General features: G+C 35.3%; 1 protein-coding gene across 1 annotated transcript; it reads right to left on the bottom strand.

The window, feature by feature from the left end:
- Positions 1-326: 326 nt before the first annotated feature.
- rorcb (RAR-related orphan receptor C b) lies at positions 327-23,482 on the bottom strand. The gene is made up of 10 exons (XM_039676799.2): positions 23,202-23,482; positions 15,884-15,969; positions 15,525-15,666; positions 12,424-12,891; positions 10,607-10,728; positions 10,391-10,523; positions 7,846-7,953; positions 6,477-6,587; positions 6,233-6,345; positions 327-3,927 (listed from the first exon to the last, which is right to left on the bottom strand). The coding sequence occupies exons 1-10, from the start codon at positions 23,206-23,208 to the stop codon at positions 3,766-3,768; spliced, it is 1,452 nt and encodes a 483-aa protein (XP_039532733.2). The 5' UTR covers positions 23,209-23,482; the 3' UTR covers positions 327-3,765.

The following is a 23,482-nucleotide window of genomic DNA, read 5'->3' as shown; positions in this document are numbered from 1 at the left end:
GTCTTTAGTAGCAACTTGCATGAATTCACAAAAATCCATTAATTCATTTACACATATTAAAAAGAAACCTGTAACAACCTGAAACAAAATGTTTATATACATTATAATATATTATACACTTTTTGCCATTGATATGTCTTGGGAAAAGTGTCCCAATCAACCTGAATTCACCCTATTTATCACTCTATATTTAATATCTCAACTATTTCACATATACATTATATATATATAGTGTGTGTGTGTGTGTGTGTGCAATAGTTGAGATATTTATATGTGTGTGTGTGTGTATGAATAGATCATTCAGTGAAATTACAAAGGACAACAAATATTTTTAAAGAATAAGATCCATCTTTACTTTTTATTTATTCTTTTTTCATTTAGTGTCTTATAATTCAGACTGAAAGAACCTGTAATAGTACATCAGCAGAAAGAGGAAAGGTTTTTGACACTTTGTGATTGACATTCACAAAAATATATATATATATATATTTAAATATAGCTACAGGACACAGTGATCAAGAATACGGGTCTCCTATTCGGTGCAAAGTGTGAGTGTGTGTGTCGTCGGCAGAGGATACTGGTCAGACAGAGACCAGCTATCTCCCTGAGAATAAATCTTTTTTTGTGTGTGTGAAACACACAGAGCAGAAACATTTCTTCTACAAAAACAAAATAAACATTGAATTTGCTTTACAGGGTGACTGAATGAGACAAACACAATCTTGTCTTAGCAGGAAGGCATGCATCAAAGGCCTAGAGGTGGGGATTGTCAAAACAACACAATGAAAAATACATTACAAAGACAGAATTCCCATAATTCTCATTCTTAACCCAAGGGCAGGCTACACAGTCCTTGATGTGAGAGGTTCGTAATGTTGGACGCACAAAAAGACGACAGATTTCCTTTTGTTCATTAAAAACTGAGATACATAACCATATCATTTCTCTCTAATGGACAGAATACAATATCATTCATTCATCTGAATCACTAAAAACCAGTTGTGTGTTGTGTAGTGTAGCTGAGAACTCTGTTGAAACTGTTTTTTTGTCGTACTGTGGTAATAATGGGATGGAAGGACGTGATCTGGGCCACAGAAATGAACAAAGGGAGAGGTGATCAACAATTTACAAAATAATACAACAGAAACCACAGCCATGCTCACTAGCCACGAGCAGATGCGATGCATGTGGTGAATCTGTACCCGAAACCTACAGGACTGAGCATTGATGGAATCTCCTTTTCCTTTGGTTTGTGAAAGCACCTGAAGCCCATTATACAGGAGGAAGGATCTCACAACAGATCTGTACGCATCAACAGAACAATGTCAATGTCGGCATCTCATCCAGCTTTGCTCTCCTGTCCAGAGCAGCTCCAGAACAAAATGGGCCAAAGTCAGTTCAAACCCAGTTCGATTTATTTCTCTGGTCAGGTACTTCCTGAAAAGTCTGCTGATGAAAGTCCTGGCTCATGCTTTTCTGTAACATTCCCATCTCTCTTTACCTGCTCCACCTTTCTCTCTCTCTCTCATTCACTCTCTTGACTAAAAGACTAATTTATTTACATTCCTATTCAAAATTATCTTTTTGAAATGTCCATATAAATGAAATTAACATTTAAATAAGTCGTTCACTTCAAAAAAAAAAAAAACTTTTGCTGATAATTTACTCACCCCCATGTTATCCAAGATGTCCATGTCTTTCTTTCTTCAGTCAAAAAGAAATTCATTCTCCATATAATGGACTTCAATGGGAACCAAACGGTTCAAGGTCCAAATGAGAGTTTCAATGCAGCTTCAAAGGGCTTTAAACGACACCAGACGATGAATAAGGGTCTTATCTAGTGAAACGATCACTCATTTAAAAATAAATAAATAAAAAAGTTTAAGTTTTATGAGCACAAATGCTCGCCTTGCGATGTTCTGACGTGTGTTCGTGACTCTCTTGTTCTAACTTTTACAAGTCATTTGGTTCATTCGACGAACGAAATGACTCGAAAAAAGATTTGTTCATTTTGATGAACGAGTTCGAACAGGAGAGTCACAAACGCGCAACACAGAACAGAGCAAGGCGAGCATGTGTACTTATAAAACTTAAACTTTTTATTTATTTTTTAAAATGGGTGATCGTTTCGCTAGATAAGAACCTTAATCATCGTCTGGTGTCGTTTAAAGCCCTTTGAAGCTGCACTGAAACTCTCATTTGGACCTTGAACTGTTTGGTTCCCATCGAAGTCCATTATATGGAGAAAATCCTGGAATATTTTCATCAAAAACCTTAATTCGACTGAAGAAAGAAAGACATGGACATCTTGGATGAAAGTGTTTTTTAAAAGTGAACTACTCCTTTAATTGTTTCTCATTCTAAAGTGGCATTTACAAGGGAAGGGGACATGGGACTGAGGTTTCTCATTGCTTTAAAATGACAAGAAAAAAAATAAGGTGCAGCACCAAACACTGTCAAAATGTGCCTGAGCAAATAAGAGCATCTGTGGATGGAATCACTGCTTCGAAAGTTGTGTTCGCCAATCCTTTAGAGTCATGCCCATGTTTCCAAACTCCTTATTTATCACTATTCTATTGAGTAAGTTCTGCATTTAATAATGTGTCCTGTTGCAGTCAGAAGTTGTTTGCTAGAGTCTAATACTGTACTGAATGTGTCAAGTTCAGCTGAATATGAGGTATGAGATTATGTAACTGTTAAAGTGAGGATTGTGTGGTTTTCTTTACTTTACTGTAACAAAACAAGGTGCTTGGTCGTGACTCGTGACTGCACCTTTGTAGTGATTATCAGGCTGTTGTATTGCACATTAGAAAAGAGTTTAGCACTGGTTCGTTTTAAAGGAAAATTCCAGGTTAAATACAAGTTGTTTTGTACAGTTGCCCCATAGACTTCCACTACAAGTGCATTTCTGTCAATGCATGTGTTTGAATTGATTTGTGAAAATGATTTTCAAAATGTATTATTTTCATTAAATTCAATTATACATTTATCTGTTATTATTATTACAAATTTGTATTTAACGTGGAATGTTCATTTAAAGTTACACTGGTAATATTGGTCCCTTCATTTTAAATGAACAATTTGGGCACATTGGGCTTTTAAAAAGTGGATTGTCAAAGTCTCATAAAGCGTAACGCAAGACCAAAAGTGCATTGTGTACATTCGGTCTCTTAAATCAAAATAAGTGCCTTCGTTTCGTAGCTGGGATACATTCATGATTCGTCTGTGGATGAAAAAAACGAGGGGGGAGAGGGAGAAAAAAAGCGATGTTAGTGCTTAAAGAGTGACTCGGTGGGGAAGGACCTAGTACGTAGGATGCACTTCTTTAAAAAATGTGTTGTGCTCTCCTGAATGTTCATGCTGAAGAGAGTTTGATCCTGTAAAGTTCTTTAAATCATATTTATAAAACCTCCTTCGAAAAAATAATTGTGTGCGGATGCAGAAGGAATAGTAGCATGCTTAGACATCAACATGTTGGGACAAAGGGCCCTTGCAAGCATACAACTGCACATTAAATGTCATTCAGGAGTGTTTCCGTAAAATAATAACAGGTGTGAGAGCGTAATTCATATTCGACGAGTATGGCTGTATGTGTTGTCGAATCTGAAACACTTTGTAGTGTGTTGTGTATGTATGCTGCAATAGACTGAGGATTCTCCCTGGAGGTTTTTAAAACAAAATATGATTTTACAGGTAATGGCCTCTCTTCAACACGCGCCTATAATTTCCCCTTCACACTCTCTCTCCCTCACTATCTCCCTCTCTCTAACTGTTGGTGGAGTCAGGGAAGTTGATCTCGCTGCCGAACACTTCCCTGTACAGAGGCGGGAAGTTGTAGGCTGTTTCCGGGTGAACCAGGCGGAAGAAATCCAGCTTGTCGATATGCAGGTTACAGATCGACTTCATCTGCGGTAGTTTGGACACCATCTGCGAACACAAGACAACGTAGTGTCTAGATCAGATATTCCACAATAAAAGAACTAAACCTACTGGATGATTTAAGTCTGACCTTTGGATTAGTCAGTGCACAAACATGTTTTTTGTTTTTTTTCCATGGATATTAAGCAATCAACCCATGGAACAGAAACTACACTACCACTCAAAGTCAAAAGTTTGGGGTTGTTAAGATTTTTAAAAATGTATTTTTTTAAAAGAAGTCTCAATAAGGTTGCATTTATTCTATCAAGAATACAGTAAAAACAGCAATATTGTGAAATATTATAATATGAAATAATGCATTCCTAGTTATCAGTCACACTATCCTTCATAACTCATTTTAATATATGCGGATTTGCTTCTCAAGAAATATTTCTTATAATTATTATCAATGTATGATGATGATGATGATGTGTATTTAGCATTCTAACTGTTGTTTCTGTTATTTTCCTATGTATTTGGCGGCTCATACCAACTTACTAACTTCTATATCAGATGAAGACAATACACACGCTTTGTCGATATCTCTCTCATATTTCCGCACAAAAGAGGGTTTTTAAAGATACTCCATCGTCTCCACTCCATTTATTTACACACTTGAGCCATCAAACTGTTGTATAAAAGCAATATCACATTTGTCAAGCGATATGGCTCTATTTCAGCAGCACGGCTGTGATTACCAACAGCATCCTGCCTTTGGCCATGCTACTGATATAGAGCCATATCGCACTAATACTCGTGTTATATTGCTCATATATATACAGTATACACATACTTTAATTTGTGTGTTTTCTGGGTCAGAATGGGTGCAGAACTTCTTTTTAAGGCGAGACACTACAGGTGAATAGGGTAAAATTTTAAACTAGCAGATATCACCATGAAACTTTCCCAGTTGATTACCTACATTAAGATGAGAACAAAATGTATTACAAGTTTTCTGTAATTTAATGTTTAAATATGCAAATGAGGCATTACCTGATTAAATATGCACTAATTTGCATATCTTTAAAACAACGAAATCTGACTATTGGATAAAGCCAGGTTCAATTTTTTCTTCATTGTGTTCATATAATAGATGGGGAAAAAATTACAGAAGGATTTATGGATATCTACTTTTGTTATCCTGTAAATCAGAATATACCATCAATAGTCTTAAAAAAATGATTTTCGCCATGTTTTTGGGGATAAAATGTTACATAAATCAGGCTAGGACTAATATATTTACAAATCCCTCTGTAAATGTCTTCATAATATAACTAGGTACAAGACTGGAAAGTTTGGTGTATATAGGTGCTACTGAAGTGGAGATTTCAGACTTTGAGTATGAGAAAAAAGTCATTTTGAGAAAACGGGCTTTAAAAATTTATATTCTAAAATTCCACACATTTCTACATGAAAACATTGCTAACAAGCAAAATAACTGGCCAAGTTATTGTTTATAACAATTTACATGAAAAATGACAACTGAATAAAACAACATTGCCAAATAAGCAGCCACTGTTGTGTTGCGTGCGCTTCATCTTTATAGATTTATAGATTGGCTTCCCATCGACAGCTTGCGTTCAGATGCGCTTCCCGAGGGCATTTCACAGGGTAATACATCACTAATTTTCCTTTTCCCATAGCAAGTGACAACTGCTGTAATCTTTTCCATGACTGACGTGAAGTCATTTTCATTCATTCATTCAGAAAGCGTCAACCAAATCAGCAAGCGTCAAAGCATACCATGTGATGATTGACGAATCACGTTAATCCCCGAGGTAAACAAATCCCCACTTTTGCTTCCACGATTGGATGTTGATTAAAAGGAAATGACCATATTTGGACCTGACAGCATTGGAAAGGAGAGAGATGTGCTTTGTATGTGATGACAGGGTGTATGCAGCGATCGCGGAGCAGCGCGATCATTTAGAACGCAACTTTTGTTGAATTTATGAGAAATCCACAGGCGCAAACTGACAAAGTGTAGTAAAATAAAGACCTAAATATGTATTTCGGACTTTTTTTCAACACAAGTCTGAAAGAATACATGTTATTGAAGTCAAATATCCCAAAATCTCAAAATTGACCAGTGGAAAAAAAAACGATGTTTTTGCCTGCCGTGTCTCGCCTTAAAGAATCAGTCAAACAGATTCACAAAGTTGTGAATTCATTGGTTTAAATCCCTCGCTGATGTCAAACTTGACAGTGCAATGTGTATCTGGCATTACTCTCCTCGGATGATTCATTTATTAATGTTTTCTTAAATATCCTCACAGTTCTCTGTAAAGTGCCGTTTGTGTGTCTTGTTCCTCACCTTGTCCAGTTTCTCAGTAGTGGCTCCGTTCATGTGCATGCTGTGCTGAAGGGCCACGTAAACCTTCTCTTGGAGCTTTTGAACCTGCTGAGACTCCGTCAACCATGGCCGATCTGAGCAGCACACAAACACAGAGCAGGGGTTTCAAACTGTGTCTCATTTTATGCAAATATGCAAGTCTGACCATGGCACATGTTACTGAGAGCACATAAACCCAACTTTAAAATGGGTGTGAGTGTCTCACCTGGAGCAAGCAAGACCGCGGCGCTGAATAAAGCCATTTCCTCCTCGCTCAGCTGAAGACGACTCAGACTTTTAGCCAATTCAAAGACAGCGTTCACCAGGTCATCACACCCTACAAACACATATACATGCTAGTTCCCGTGCTGAAGATGGAGAAACAAATTACATTTCTATTAAGGTTCATAATTTTCCCAGAACCAATCTCTTTTTGTTTAACATTAAATGGTTTAATGGATCCATTAATGTTAAAAAGGAACTATAAAGGGAATTATTGATGTTCTGGGCAGTGGGCACAAAGATTCAGGCAATTTGTGAGAATAATGCAGACTTGAGCATTATAGTAAAACAGTCTTTTGCTTTTCTTTATCGTTAATATAATAGAAAAGAAATGTTCTTCCTCATTGTGACATACTTCAGAGTGTAATAGATTATCAAAAATAAGACCTATAACATGTATTTATAAAATAAATAGGGTGGATTTTCAATTCATGCTGACTTTAAACATGCAATTTGCAATTTGAAAAAAATCGAATAAAATAAAGACATGGTATTATCTACAAATCATTCTACTAACTCATTTTAAGAATAAAAGTCTTTATGTAATATGTTTTTCACTGAGTGCTTTCAGCAATGCTTCCATTTAACTTTGATGAGCTATTACTCACCCAAGCATCACTTGTATTTATTAACTGGGTTAAAAACCCATTAGCTCTTGTGCCTTATTGATTCATGACGCCTCCATTCTTGCTCTTAAGAGGCTGCTCGTGTTGTGTATTATGAAGTAAAAGACGATGCGTTTGAATTGAATTTGAGTATGTTCTGCTTTCTGCATAGTATACACACTAATTGTTTATATAGTTTCGCATTATGAAAAGATAAACTTTTCAAACAGCAGTTTTCAGCTACATTGTAATCACATGACCTGATTACATTTGCCACAATCTCAACACTATGTTTAATTCCGCATCATTTATTCTACCTAAAATTGAATTTTGCATTTGCAATCCAATTAGTGTCTTGACAGTCTGATTAAATACCGAGTCAAGAAACATTTGTTAAAAACTGTTGCTGACATTGGCTTAACTTGGAAAAGCATACTACTATATAGAAAAAATTGTGTGTAGTGCTATTCTGAATTCAGAGATTGTATCTAGTTAATTCATCAAATAGGAAATGGAAATTTAAATTGAGTGCATTCAATTCCAGGAAGCAGAACCCTGTGTGAATGTGTTACACATATTACACATTTTCTCATATATACTGTAGCAGGTCAACCGTAGGGATTATATTATATACATACTCTATAACTACTGCTGAAATAGTGTGCTAAAGATGGTAGCATGCTATACTGAACATATCCAGACACTCACTGAGAGCTTTGAAGAGCTGAGGGCTGGCAAACTTGCCATCAAAAAACATTGTGTTGTTGGAAGAGTTGTACGCACGGCACATTCGGATCAACAGGACTTCCAGGCATCCTGGAACAGTAATAGAGAGAAAGAGAGCGGCAAAAAAAAAACGTGATGGGGAAAAACAAATAAAGAGAGAGAGACACAGACAGAAAGAGAAAGATAGAGAGAAAACCGATAAAAAAGGGCAGGAGAGGGAGAAGGAAAAGTGGGAATATGCGCCACCGTGCAAAAATACACAGAGATTTTTATTTTTTAATCAAATGTTGGGAACAACAAACGTCATCAAAACGAAATGTCATTGTGTTTATGAATGACATTTAGAAAGTTTGAGTTTTGTTTTGTTCAGTGAGTTTTGTTTAGTTTTTTTCATACGGTAAGCACAAAGTGTAAAAGTAGGTAGAATGTTGGAGAAATAAACACAAGAGGAGACAAACGTTAATGCAAGTTTCAATTTTAAGCAGAACGTGGACAGAACAAAATCCCCCACATCAATTATTACAAGAAAAAAAAGTGTTTTATTGTCTAACCACCCACAATCCAGTTTTACCAGCCACTAAATTAGAGATGGGCAATACCACTTGTTTTGTTTCTGATACGATACCGATACTTTCAAGGCCAGCATCACCGATATTGATTCCGATACTGATACTTTTAAGGCCAGCATCGCCGATATTGATTCCGATACCTTCAAGGCCAGCATGGCCAATATTGATACCGATACTATCAAGACCAGCATCACCGATATTGATACCAATACTTTCAAGGCCAGCATGGCCAATATTGATTCTGATACCGATACTTTTAAGGTTAGCATCGCCGATATTGATACCGATACCGATACTTTCAAGACCAGCATCGCCGATATTGATACCGATACTTTCAAGGCCAGCATCGACGATATTGATATTGATACCGATACCGATACTTTCAGGGCTAGCATCACCGATATTGATACTGATACCGATACTTTCAAGACCAGCATCGCCCATATTGATACCGATACTTTCAAGGCCGGCATCGACGATATTGATACCGATACCGATACTTTCAAGACCAGCATTGCCGATATTGATACCGATACTTTCAAAACCAGCATGGCCAATATTGATTCTGATACCGATATATTTAAGGCCAGCATTGCCGATATTGATACCGATACCAATACTTTCAAGGCCAGGACGGCCAATATTGATACCGATACCGATACTTTCAAGGCTAGCATCGCCGATATTGATACCGCTACCGATACTTTCAGGACCAGCATCGCTGATATTGATACCGATACTTTCAAGGCCAGCATTGACGATATTGATACCGATATCGATACTTCTAAACTGAACTTTTAAATTTAAAAATTTCTTAAATTATTGAATTACTAAGATTAAAATGGGCAATGATACCAACTTAAACATTATATTTAATGTTTCCAATAAAAGCATTTTAAACGCCTTAATTGGAACTTATGAGATTATATTTTATGATATACACATGGTTACAATGTGCTCAACTAGGCCTATAATAATTTGGAAATCTACAAAATATTATAGGCCTAGTTGTTGATCTATGATCATTTTAATGTTAATTTTCATAAGGGACTGCCAGTGACCGGCTGTTGCACCCATAAAATGCAACCTTTTTATTCTGAAAGTGCATGATTTATATTAAAATTAGTTACAGAATAGAACTATGAACTTCAAAAAAATTTCAACATTCAAAAAAATATTTTTTTTGCACAAACTATGTAGGCTACAATTTAAATGAGTCTTCTGGGCTGCGTTTCCCAAAAGCATCAACGGTTTCTTGTGATACTTTTGGGAAACACAACCCTGTTTGAATGCATTGTCGGCAGTGTGTGAACGCTCTGACTGATTGCTTCTGATTTGCAGCATTTGCGTGTGTTCAGATAAGCAAGAAAATAACAGGTTATTCATCCAATTCAATGCATATTGTATGCATTAAACTTCTTGTCAAACAAACAAAATCACTGGTTAATAAAACCCCAAAATATCAATATTTTTATTTGAGTATCGATACTTTCAAAACTCAATGTACAATACATATCGATACGCCCATCCCTAACATCCCGGCAGCAAAAAGTAACCAATTGACGGTATAATAATGGAGAATATATATATCTAAACACAATGCAGTAATGCACAAATTGCACATTTTGAAGAGTCAAATTAGGTCCACATCCCTCTGCTAAACAGAAAACTGTACTGTGCAAATTCAACCATTTGGCATTACCACATATAAATACACGGCCTAAGAGTATTCTAGACGTAGTATGAAAGACAATGCACAAGAAATTGAGAGTGTTCTGGAATGATCTAATGGTGTTATCGTAACAATCGTAATAGTGATGAGATTGAACGGCCACTTAGGGCCACATAACAAACGCCACATCACGGCAGTAAATAGATATGGTGATGCGGATGAGAAATCTGTTGTATATTCAGGGATTAGTGATCTGTAATCCGTGTGGGACAAAGGCAGCACTGACCTGCTTTGAGGAGGATGATCTGGTCATTCTGGCAGAGGTCCATGAACCCAGAGATGCGCTTGGCGAACTCCACGACGTACTGGATGGCGTTTGTAATATGCAGGGCGCACTGCTGCCACATCCATTCTGCAGACTGAAAGCACAGAGATTGATGACACAGCCGTTAACAAAGAGACAAATTACAAATTAGCACAATCAAAAGAGATGATGCTATACCTTGAGCTGAAAGCTGCAGGTTTCTTCAGGTGTGTAGAGGTTCCAGGTGAGTTTCTTCAGCTCTTCTGGGCTGTACTGACACGTCTCCAGGTGAGACTTCACCACGTTTTGAGTGATCCGCTCTGAACACAATTGCATTAACACATTAGCACATTTTCCTTTTGTATCTGTCTATCTAGATTTAACAGACATAAGCAGGATCAGAAATAATATAGATATCTAAATAATGAATATATTATATCTATAGATGAAATTATTAGGGCTGACAAAATAAAAGTTTGTGTTGTTTACATAATATATGTGGGTGCACTTATTTTATATATATGAAGAGTTCAAATGCAAAAGCCTCTAAATGCCATTTGAAATTTTCTTCTTTAATGATGATTTTTATCAAACTTGTATATTTCATTTAATTAATTTCACTTAAATAACAATTAATAGGTAATTATCATTGCCATTTAAGTGAAATCACTGAACTTAAATATACAAGTTGATAAAAATGATCATTCTAGAAGAAAATTTCAAATGGCACTTAGAGGCTTTTGCATCTGAACTCTTCATATATACATACACACACACACACGCTTGTATACATTTAAGAAATATTTTCATTTATATATTGTATATAGATTTATATAAAATTTTTATTATAAATAAATATAAATATTTTATATATAAATAATATTTTTTTCTTAAATATACATGCATGCGCGTGTGTGTGTGTGTGTGTGTGTGTGTATATATATATATATATATATATATATATATATATATATATATATAGTATATATATAAAATAATTATACACAGTGCACCCACATACAATATGTAAATATAAACTTTTATTTTGGATGCGATTAATCGTTTGACAGCCCTAGAAATTATAGATTATAAAATAGATATTATAATTAAACATCTATAGATATAAAAATAGACAGATTATGTAATCTATAAAAATAACCTACGTAAATAAAATGTAAGCATATTTGTAGAACCAAACCATATTATTATTATGTTATATATACTGTAGATACATCAGTAACACTTCACTATAATGTTTGATTTGTTAAACATAACATTAGCAATAAAAAAATATTCTAAAGCATTTATTATTCTTAGCTAATGTTAATTTCAACATTTTCATATACTTAAAATCAAAAGAGTGTATTAAAGATGAATAAACACTGTAACAATTGTATTGCTCAATGTTAGTTAATGCATTATCTGAGGTTAACAAATAAGACCTTAGTGTAAAGTGTTGCCTATTTATTGATATATATATACTGTATATATATATATATATATATATATATATATATATATATATATATATATACATACATTATAAAATAGATAATTTTATAAATAAATAGGCATATACTCTAATATATGATGTGCCAGAAATTCATGCAAAAATAAGAGATATCATGAGTTAAAATTCTCAGTATCCATTTTTTTTTTGGTAATGGTAAGTTTAGGGTTCATTTGCATGCATTTTAGTAGGATTTTGGCTGTTCATTAGCACTTATTAAAGCCTTATTCTGCATGACCATATTCTCCATCCCTTAATCCAATTCCAACCCAATACATAAACGTAACAATTTCCTTACTAACTATTAATAAGCAGTTTTTTAAGGCAAAAATCGTGGTTAATAATAAGTTATTAGTGAGAATTGGACCCTAAACCAAAGTGTTATTGCGATAAAAAATGTAATTGTGTCTGAACAGGAGGATTTTCAGTAGGGAAAATTGTTATTATAATACTGTCAGAATCTCAATCTAGCATAAACATATGTGAATCTATAATGGCAGCTCACCTATGTCGTGTAGAGAGCAGTTGTCTGGTAAAGAGCTCAGGAGAGAGTGTGTAAATAGGCTTTTCTCAGGCAGGACGTACTCATGCTTCACTCTCACAGATTCTGCGTAATCTACAGAGCTGGGCCCCGGAGAGCTCTGATTGGATGAACTTCCGCTTCCTGCGCTCCCAGACCCGCCGAGCATCTCCAGAGTGCAGTACTCGCCCGCCTCCTCCGGGGTGAGCGGCAGGTCGAATATCAAGCCGTCGGGCAGCGTGGCGATGTCGTCCAGGTCGCTGAGGTTGGAGCTGGATCCTCCGCTGCTGTACGGTCGGCTGTGTGCGCTGTCTTCGCCCGTATCCTCACAGTCACGTGATGCCAGACCGCCGCCTAAACCCGCCAGGCAGTCTTGAGACAGCTGCTGGTGCCGCTGCACCTCCGCGTACAGGCTGTCCCGCTGTTTCTTTGACATTCGGCCAAACTTCACCGCTACAGAAAGCAAAAGTGAGAGACAGTTACTTTTACTTCACATATTATAACTAATTATTTACAGTTTTTTTTATTCGCTTTGGTACTATTTTCACAAGTAAGGTGTACATTTTCAAAACTCTTAGTGCTTAAATCACAACAGATCATCAAAAGTGCACTTTTGTCAAACATTTCATCATGTTTTCAACTGTGTTAGTACAATTCACACAATCACAAAGTATCGTTTTCACAACACAAAATAAGTGTTTCATCTACATTATTGTTTCATTCACAGTAACTGCCTTTCATAAAGCTCTTGCTATCAAACTTTTGATTTGCATCTCTTTTTGTTCAGTTTAATACTTTTGTCTATTATTTAATCCAACAGATCTTAATGGTTAATCAATTAATCATTTGGTAAACCTATAGATTTTCATTTCAGCAATATACAGTATATGGATTTTAAGAACTACAGAAATAAAATGTGTGTTGGCATGAATATTTAAATTACATGTAACCACACCTGATGAATACTCGTAATAGCTAATTGATTTCACATAGTGGTAACCACAACAATTGGCCACTATATACTGTAACATTCATTGTGATGTGGACAAGAATTTATGGCCAAATGCTCAGGACAGGCTTGATCCAAATTACAGTAATTTACTGTAATGTGTGCACTAAATGTTATGTTTTGTTCTCATTTAGTTACATTTGATTACAGAAAGTATACATATGTTACAATTATATCTGAAAAATAAAAACTATACAGTAATTTGCCTAAATGATTGTAGAGGATGTCTTCATTGATCCTTCACTTGATTACAAATATGATGGATATTTAGAAATTATAGATTATGTAAATGTTGGGTACTGTAAGTGTACTGCCTAATGTTACAGTAAAACTGTGTAATCTGTCTTTTATAGTACTGTAGCATATTCATTTCAGCACTTCTAAGGCCGATTTGAAACATGTATCTTGCATTGTTTGCTGTTGGATGAACTGATTGTTAAAAGTACTAAACTGAAAGAAGATCATATTGTTGTGTTTCAGTGATTAAACCAAATGTTCTCATTACATATTACAATAATCTTGTGTTTGAAATAATGATTATGTGGACTGAAAACATGTGCAACTGACTGAAATCATTACATCAGGTTTTGAAAGAATGACTATAGCTGTGTTACAAGTGTGATCAGTTTGGGTTTTTGTACTAAGAGTTTTGAAAATATACACCTTTCTTGTGGAAATAGTACCAAAGCGAATAAAAAAAACTGTAAGTAGCATTTATATGATTCGTGCCCCAAAAGTTTGGGGTAATATTTTTATTTTATTTTTATTTTTTTTATTAAAACATAGTCAGCAAGGCTTGTTTCCGCCACAGAATATGACATTTTAAAAACTAATTATGACTTTTTACAGTTTACATCGTGCAATTCTGACTTTTCTTATCACTCAGAATTGAGTGATATAAACTCACAATTGCGTGTTATAAAGTCAGAATTGCCAGACATAAACTTGCAATTGAGAAATGTCAGAATGGCGAGCTATATATTTGCAGTTTAGAGTTATTAAATCAGAATTGCGAGTTTATATCTCACCATTCTGACTTTATTTTTCTCAATTGCGAGTTTATACCTGGCATTTTTCGGATTTTATAACACGCAATTCCGAGTTACAAAAAAAGTGTATACCTTTATCACACAATTCTGAGATAAAAAGACAAATTGCGAGAAATAATAGTCAGAGCTGTGAGGTTGCAAAGTCGCGATTAGCTTTTTAAAAAGCTAAACAAGATTCCGTAGCATGGATTCATTAAAACCGAACAAAGGGTACCAAAAAAATTTGGTCGTAGTCACAAATATAATAATATCTGCCCTTTGACCCTGCCCTCCATGTCCAGTACTTATATTTGAGTCCCTATCCCTAAAATTCAGCTGGTGGGTCATTTGACATTCAAAGAGTAGTTCAATTAAAAAAAACAAAAACTTTTGCTGATAATTTACTCACCCCCATCTCATCCAAGATATCTATGTCTTTCTTTCTTCAGTCGAAAGGAAATTAAGGTTTTTGTTGAAAACCTTCCTGATTTTTCTCCATATAATGGACTTCATTGGGAACCAAACGGTTCAAGGTCCAAATGAGAGTTTCACTGCAGCTTCAAAGGGCTTTAAACGACACCAGACGATGAATAAGGGTCTTATCTAGCGAAACGATTGGTCATTTAACTTTTAACTTAATAAAAAAGTTGAAGTTTTATAAGCACAAATGCTCGCCTTGCTCTGTTCTGTGATGTGATGCGCATTCATGAATCTCCTGTTCGAACTCTTTCATCAAAATGAACAAATCTTTTTTTGAACGAAATGAACGAAATGACTAGAAAAAAGATTCATTCATTTTATTCATAATCTGGTGTCGTTTAAAGCCCTTTGAAGCTGCACTGAAACTCTCATTTGGACCTTGAACCGTTTGGTTCCCATTGAAGTCCATTATATGGAGAAAATCCTGGAATGTTTTCATCAAAAACCTTAATTTCTCTTCGACTGAAGAAAGACAGACATGGACATCTTGGATGACATGGAGGCGAGTAAATTATCAGCAAAATTTATGTTTTTTTTTAAAGTGAACTACTCCTTTAAGACTCGCTCACCATCACGGCTCATGCCAAGCGCCAAGCACTTCTGCAGACGACAGTGTTGGCAGCGGTTCCGGTTGATTCGGTCGATCAGGCAACTCCTCTGCCGTGAACATGAGTACATGGCATTGTTCTGCTGGCTGCGTCGGAAAAAACCCTGCAAAAAAAGACACGTTGTTACCTCGGTGTACAGGACAAATATTATCAGGCTTTGCATGGGTGTGACCTGGCATCGAATGACGAGCATAAAGGAGGGAGCACAAAAGAATCATTCTGTTCCTGTGAGTTTAATACCAGGAAATTGCAAATCTACAGTAAGAAAAGAGGAAAAGATGACTTCGTAATCACTAGGGAATTATAATTTGAATCCTCACCTTGCACCCTTCACACGTAATAACGCCATAGTGAATCCCGGAGGATTTGTCACCACAGATCTTGCACGGTATAACTTCAATTTGAGCTGGAATAAAAACAACATCATTTTAAGAATTAAAAGCAAAAACGTGAGAAAAGTATACATATGCACAGATACACCACAAATAATGTCAACCAATACTCTCTCTCTCTCTCTCTCTCTCTCTCTCTCTCTCTCTCTGCATGGCATGAAGGGCAGAGGATTGATTTTTCGACTGAAGGATGTATTATGTCTCGCTTTTACAAGACTAGATGCCTCCTAATTAAAAGTGAACAGTATGTAAACAAATATTAAATTATTGACAAAGGTGAATTCATTAATAAATGAAAGAAAGAATAAACCAAATAAATAAAGAAATAAATGTGTGATAATAGTAACAGTTATTATGCAATCAAATGTATTATATTCATGTACATTTTTAATAATAGCGGTTTAACCTAAAATCTTATTATAGACGAAAAAACACATCATGAACATCACAACTAACCATATATATATATATATATATATATATATATCCAATACATTAAATAAATAATTAACAGATGGAGGGCATAATGAATAAATGATTTAATGAATAAATAAATATGCTTTGTGGTACAGTTCCACAATAATTATGCTATAAAAAAATATATTGTCTAGCATATGTTGCACGTAGTGGTGGCATGGAAAAAACTAAGCTTGCAACGACATGCTGAGTAGGAAAAAAAAAAAAAACATCCTCCATTTTGTCTTTCTAGCTCTGTCAGCTGAAAGCAATGACCAAGATGCACTGTGGCATGCAATGGAAAAATCTGTAAGCCCTAGGGTGCCCCTCCCGCACCGCTCTCTGTGTAGTGTTATATAACCTGCGTCTGCAAACATTCCACAAACACGCCATTCAGGGCTGCTCAGTCTAATAATGCAGATGCTCCGCCTCCCTGGCACTTCTGACAGCCTATTGGTTAATGCTCAGGAAGATGTGTCTGCTATTGGCCGGCTCTAAATGTCGCTCAATTCGGCTTGGCTGTAAGCCCATGTGGACTCGCTGTCCTACTGACATACTTTCTCAGTGAAAAGGGGAGGGCGGCTGTGGGCGGATCCTCAGTGCATCTCATTTGAATAGGCCTTTCCCTTCTCTGTGTTAAGGTGGCCTCAACAGGAAAACATAAGACAAAAAAATTGGATATAATAAATACAAGTTTATATGAATATTTACATTAAACATTTAAACTTGATATTAAAGAAAAATACTTACATGGACACAAAGTCTATATATATTATATAAAATGCTGTATATATTTAATAAGTTCCGATATATTAGAACTGTTCATGTTCACTCATCATAAGACGTGTCTGATATAATGTGCGCTTCATCTGCAATTGTTTGTTTACGTTGAAGCAAATAAAATTAACCCACTGGTACCGCTATTTTTTACTTCACTTTCCTTGCTTTTAAGCTCCATTCATCACAAAAAGTATTTTCGTCGCTTCATAACATTAAGATTGAACCATTGTAGTCACATGGACTATTTTAACGATGTATACTGCCTTTCTGGGCCTTGAAAGTGGTGGTTACATTGCTGCCAATGTGAGGAAACCTCTCGGATTTCATCAAAAAAAAATCTTAATTTGTGTTCTGAAGATGAACATGGTCTTATGGGTTTGGAACGACATGAGGGTGAGTAATTAATGACAGAAATGTCATTTTTGGGTGAATTATCCCTTTACGGTTACGCCATAACTCATCCCTGTGAGCTTTTTAACTCATCCCTGAGAGCAGGGCTTAATTTAATTTTTATATATTTTTATATTTTTGTCCTGTTTGTTTGTTTTTAAATAATTGTTGCTACTGGAAACTTGAATTTCCTTAACGGATCAATAAAGTATTTATCTATCCATCTATCTATCTATCTATCTATCTATCTATCTATCTATCTATCTATCTATCTATCTATCTATCTATCTATCTATCTATCTATCTATCTATCTATCTATCTATCTATCTATCTATCTATCTATAAACTGACATTAAGTAGTCGACATGGGATGTTTTCAGATTTCAAAGCTGTGCTGTGTGCAAATATTAATTTAGGTTCTTGTTAAATATGAAAAAAAACAGAAATGTCTATATTATTTATTGTTAATGACTTTTCTGTTAAAAGCAAATTCAGGTTTGCAAGAACTGCAGCTCTTGACACAAATGTGGAAGAGAACATTTTCCAGAACACATTTACGCTTAACTGAAAGATGTCCGGAAAAAATGATTTCTGCTGGCAAGCCAGAGGGTAAATATATAACACTTCAGACATTCTTTCAAGGCCTCCATACTTTTAATATGGTAGTGTAAATGTTTATCTGTATCTGTTGCTTTTCTCTCTTCGAGTCGCCCACAAGATTTCAACCCCAAGCACACACGCTGAAACTCTTTAGTGACCATAAAGAGACCGAGAGAGCAGTGCAAAAATCCATTAGCACCAGCTTTAGCATAGATGCTAATTAGGCAAAACAGGTATGTTTGTATGCATGTATTTCCCGATCTCATGAAAGAACGAATGTTATTTCTCGTGCCATTTATACGGCAAAAATAGTTTTTGCGTCTATATGATACGCAGTTTTCACGTGAATACGCACTTTATGGCGTGTAATACGCACGCACGCACGCATTCCCATAAGGTAAATGAGCTTCTGTGTATGTTTGCTGACAATGTTTATATGTGAATAAATGGCTAAACTAAATCAGTTCATATAATCGTGTCTCTTCAGAAAATTTAGACTTAACAGCTCTATTCATATTGATAAGATTTACGATCTCCTTATGAACTTTTTGAAGTGACAAAGTGTAGTTGCATTGCCTGTCAATGGAAGGAGGGACTATACTGTAGTTGTAGCTGAGGCCTGGAAGAGTTTGGTTCATGTTGTTGCTCTGAATCCACTTTGCAGCTCTTCAAAAAGATGAAGACTTACGCTAGAATCGATACGGTAAAACCGACGGCATCGTTACTGTTCGTATCACTGTGAATTAAGTGCTAAGGAAGCCTCCGAAGCTGAAATTCGTTTACAGCATTATGTAAGATATATTTTTTTCTTGAGTAACAATCAGATCCAAATGAGTCGATATTGAATTAAGACTGAAATCAAATCAAACAGTAGCCTACCGGTCATTTTACCATGTAAACATTGTAACATGTTGTCACTAAACTTTAAACAATTCTGTTTAGTTGCCATATGATTTGAAAATCACAACTACACATTGTGATGCAAGTTGTTGTGTTTTTAGATACCCACAATGCATCTGTTTTTCTTGAGTAATTAAAATATCGTGATAACACCGTATACCACGATAAAAGCTCAATCAATTAACCGCAGCATGAAAATTTGATACCGGCACATGCCTAGATGGTAATGGACTAGGGCTGTCAAACGATTAATCGCGATTAATCGCATCCAAAATAAAAGTTTGTGTTTACATAATATATGTGGGTGGACTGTGTATAACTATTTTGTATATATAAATACACACACACACATGCATGTATATTTAAGAAAAAAATATTATTTATACATAAAATATTTAATATAAATCTATATACAGTATATACATGAAAATATTTCTTAAACATACACAAGCATGTGTGTGTATTTATATATATAAAATAATTATACACAGTGCACCCACATATTATGTATACTTTTAAACTTTTATTTTGGATGCAATTAATCGCTATATTAATCGTTTGACAGCCCTATAATGGACTTTTAGTTTCCGACACGCACCAATCAGAGCAAAACAGGCTCTCGGAAAGGAGGTTTTTAAAGAAACCGAATCTTCTGAAAAACTGTTTTCACACTCTTTGAAAAAAAAAAATGAAGTGGTGTGCAATGTATATTTTGTTTTTAGACCTTTCATGCGTGTAAATCTGTTGTAGGAGACCTCCTAAACAAAATTAGGAACCTTTAAAATAGCAGAATTTCTCAAGAGACCTGCATTTTGTTTCATTCTGATCTCCTGCACTTCTTTTAGCAGTTTTCAAAAGCAAGATTTGTAGAATTATCACCCCAAAATACCTAATATAGGCCTACTCATCTGTTTCATATTAAATGTGTGTGATATCATAGACAAAAAAAAAGATAGATAGCTGACACATTTAATTATCTACGTGCAGAGCAATCAACGAAAATGGTTCAAATCTACTCTGAGCAGCAGCCTCTGCTATCTTTGTTTGTGGATAGGTGCCATAATGTAATCATCTTTGAGTACAGAACATTGTGTTAAGCAGTTAAGTCTATTGTGGTGACATAACACAAGACGGCAGATTAGATTAAGCAGGAGTGCGTAACCGACTTTTACCGCAGCGTTAAGCGTTAAGGATAATGCAAGGGGAGCAACTGACCCAACAAATATCACAAGAACAACCTTAAAGTCTTGGAAAACGTAAAAGGTACAATTCAAAAATGTAGCCAAAGCAAGGTGTAATTTGTTATTTTAACAAACGCATGTAATGAGGTGTGACCATCACAATGTTTCCGCAATGGTGTGTCTCCCGTCATGGTTGGCATATGTAGGCCAGAGTAACGAACAATGATTTAACACCCCACCTATTTCACACAATAAATTCTGAGTTTCACCCAAGCGATGTGAAATCCAGACGGCTTCACGCAGACAGAACCGAAGTACACAGTAGTTTCTGATAAGACTGATGAGTGTGTGAAACGGTCAGTGTGTCAGTGAGACACTTGGTGAGGCTCCTGCCAAATGTTCCTACTGTAAAATAAAGTTCATACATCCAAAGGTCACTTTAAAGACTGCACTTATGCCAAACCAAACAGTAGGAGAGGCAACTGGCAAATGGCCACGCTCTTAAAATTAAAACCCACTCCATGGCTCTCAATGGGAACACAGCCTCATTTATGCATGCATTTGTTTGTGTGTGTTTTCTTTGATGTGAATCGATTATCATAATTCTAGCGAACGACTTGAATCAGAACAGAGGGGATTTGAGGTTGATGACACAAGCCACTGCCAGGATTTACATTAAAAAAATATTCCTGACAAAGTGCAGATCTGCTCTTTTTCAGTATATATCATCCTGGTCTCCCTGCGAACATGAGCCACGCTGTGTATATTTAAACACAGCCCCACCTCACAACAGTATGTCCGGACATGTACGCATGCAACTGGCTTTAACATTTGTCCAGAGAGAGCAAACAAAATGGTTGAGATGAAATCCTCACTTTGTGCTTACAGACAAAGAGTTAAATGAAATGATTTAATATTTACTCAACTCCAGGTAAAAGGTAACCCGTTCTTTTTAAGACGCCAAGCTAAAGAACAATCTTTGGTTACACTTTATTTGAATGTGTCCGTGTTACAGTGTAATTACACAAGTACTGAGTAATAAAAATCAACTACATGTAGCCTACTTACTATAGCGTTAGGGTAGGATTAGGATTTGGTTGACAGTTATTTGCATGTAATTATGCATAATTTATTTTTATGGTAAGTACATGTAAAATATGTAACAAGGACACGGTCAAAATACAATGTTACCCACTCAAACACGTATTGTGATAAACATTGTTAAAAGGAAATAACATGGTTACCACTCACGATTGTTGTGTCTTGAGAAATTAATTTTTACATTTCATCAGAATTTTTGCACTTTTATCTAGGGCTGTCAAACGATTAATCATGATTAATCGCATCCAAAATAAAAGTTTGTGTTGGTGCACTGTGTATAATTATTACATAAATAAATATATTTATACTATATTAAACACACATGTTTGTATACATTTAAGAAATATTTTCATGTATATACTATATATAGCTTTATATAGAATTTATATTATTTATAAATATAAATATTTTATATATAAGTAATATTTTTTTCTTAAATATACATGCATATGTGTATTTATGTATATACAGAATAATTATACACAGTGCACCCACATATATTAAGCACAAACTTTTATTTTGGATGCGATTAATCGCTTGATAGCCCTACTTTTATCTATGAGCACAAATCAATGTTTACTATTTACTCATCTATTTTAGACGAGAGTAGTAATGTTAATTAATGTAATGATTTTAAGATGGGAAGCTGGGAACATTATTGTAATAGTGCTTATAATATTTTAATATTACAATACATTTCAATTAATTATAACTAAATAAAATAGAGATATTTGGCCTGTTTTGACACGGTTTTGTATTTCAAAACAATAATGTAAATATTTCCGGTAACTCTTTTTTTTTTGACAGTATTACTAGTAAAACTAAAAATTATAGTATACTAACCCAAACCCTATTGTAAGTAAATGTAGTTAATCATCATACTAGGTGCATAAATGTATAGTTACACTGTAACAGACACCTTAAAATATATGTGTACCCATATTTCCATATTATAAATAAAGCTATTCCAATTTTAGTCAAATGATTATAACATTTTGATAAGTAATAACAGCATTCCCCCTAATTGCATGCATGTCATACATTGGTGAGATTGCTCTCATAAATGGTTACTGTCTATCAAGAACGGAGATCAAGTTCAAACTCAAGTTCATGATGGAGATCATAAATCACTTCACAGACCACATGGGTCTACACGACTCCAGCCAAGCCCCTCCCCTTCTCTCGCGCTCTATCTCTCCCTCTTTCCCTCATTTCCTCATGTGAATGCTGTGTAATGTTCAGTGACATAACTAGGTCAGTGGAACAGCAGGTTTGAGCGCGGCTCACACAGCCGGCCATGCTGCCCTGCGAAAACAACAACACGCAACTGAACATTTACAACAGTATCACGAGAACCAAGTAAGGCGAGGATTTAACTGACATTACAAAAACAAAGCGTGTTCAGCATCTATATTTTGTTTTAAGAGACTGTTTGCGTCACGATAGGCTAGTGTGAGACATTTTATTCATCGAATGCAAGTTGTATATTAATGCGTATCTTTATTCAGGAGAAAATAATAATAATTTTACACTCATTGCGTAATAAAAACCTGTTACACCTGCTTCATCATTCTGCGTCAGAATTCAAAACTCAAGTTTGACATCTGCCTATGATTCATTGTAACATTTGACATAGAATATGGAATGCCAGCGAACATTTAAACGCGTTCCAAAGTAACGTTAACAAGTGCCCGCGTGGCAAATGTCACAGCACACAAATCTATGCATGGAAACATACCTACATTAGTATTATATGATTAAATGTTTAGAGACCATGTAAAAGTAATATGCAATGTCAATATAATAGTTATACCATACAGTGCTACAAACATCTTACCTCTCATTTTGATGGCAGTTTCTTGATTCTCCAAAGTTCACTAGCGAAGAAATATATTCGAACTAAGTAGCTAATTTGAGATAGCTACCCGAATTAAACTTTTCAACTCCAACAGTGAGCATTATTAGAAAAATAAAAATTAAAAATAGAAGTAAATGCGCGTGTCTGAAGGTCTTCACTTTCAGCAACACATTCAAGACGCATTCGACGTGTGTTATGGCGCGGTATGAAACGTCGTCCTCCCTCTCCTCTCACTCTACCCTGCTAACCTACTTTCAGAA

Source organism: Pimephales promelas, chromosome 5 (genome assembly GCF_988280905.1).
Source record: "Pimephales promelas chromosome 5, fPimPro1.hap1.1, whole genome shotgun sequence".
Classification (NCBI taxonomy): Eukaryota; Metazoa; Chordata; class Actinopteri; order Cypriniformes; family Leuciscidae; genus Pimephales; species Pimephales promelas.
This window is presented reverse-complemented; position numbering and strand designations above follow the sequence as displayed.

Coding starts and splice junctions, on each gene's coding strand:
- rorcb (XM_039676799.2), bottom strand. Junction 6,588..7,845: donor TCAGCTCTTCAAAGCTCTCA/GTGAGTGTCTGG, acceptor ATGTGTTTGTAG/GGTGTGATGACCTGGTGAAC. Junction 3,928..6,232: donor CTACTGAGAAACTGGACAAG/GTGAGGAACAAG, acceptor TTGTGTTCGCAG/ATGGTGTCCAAACTACCGCA.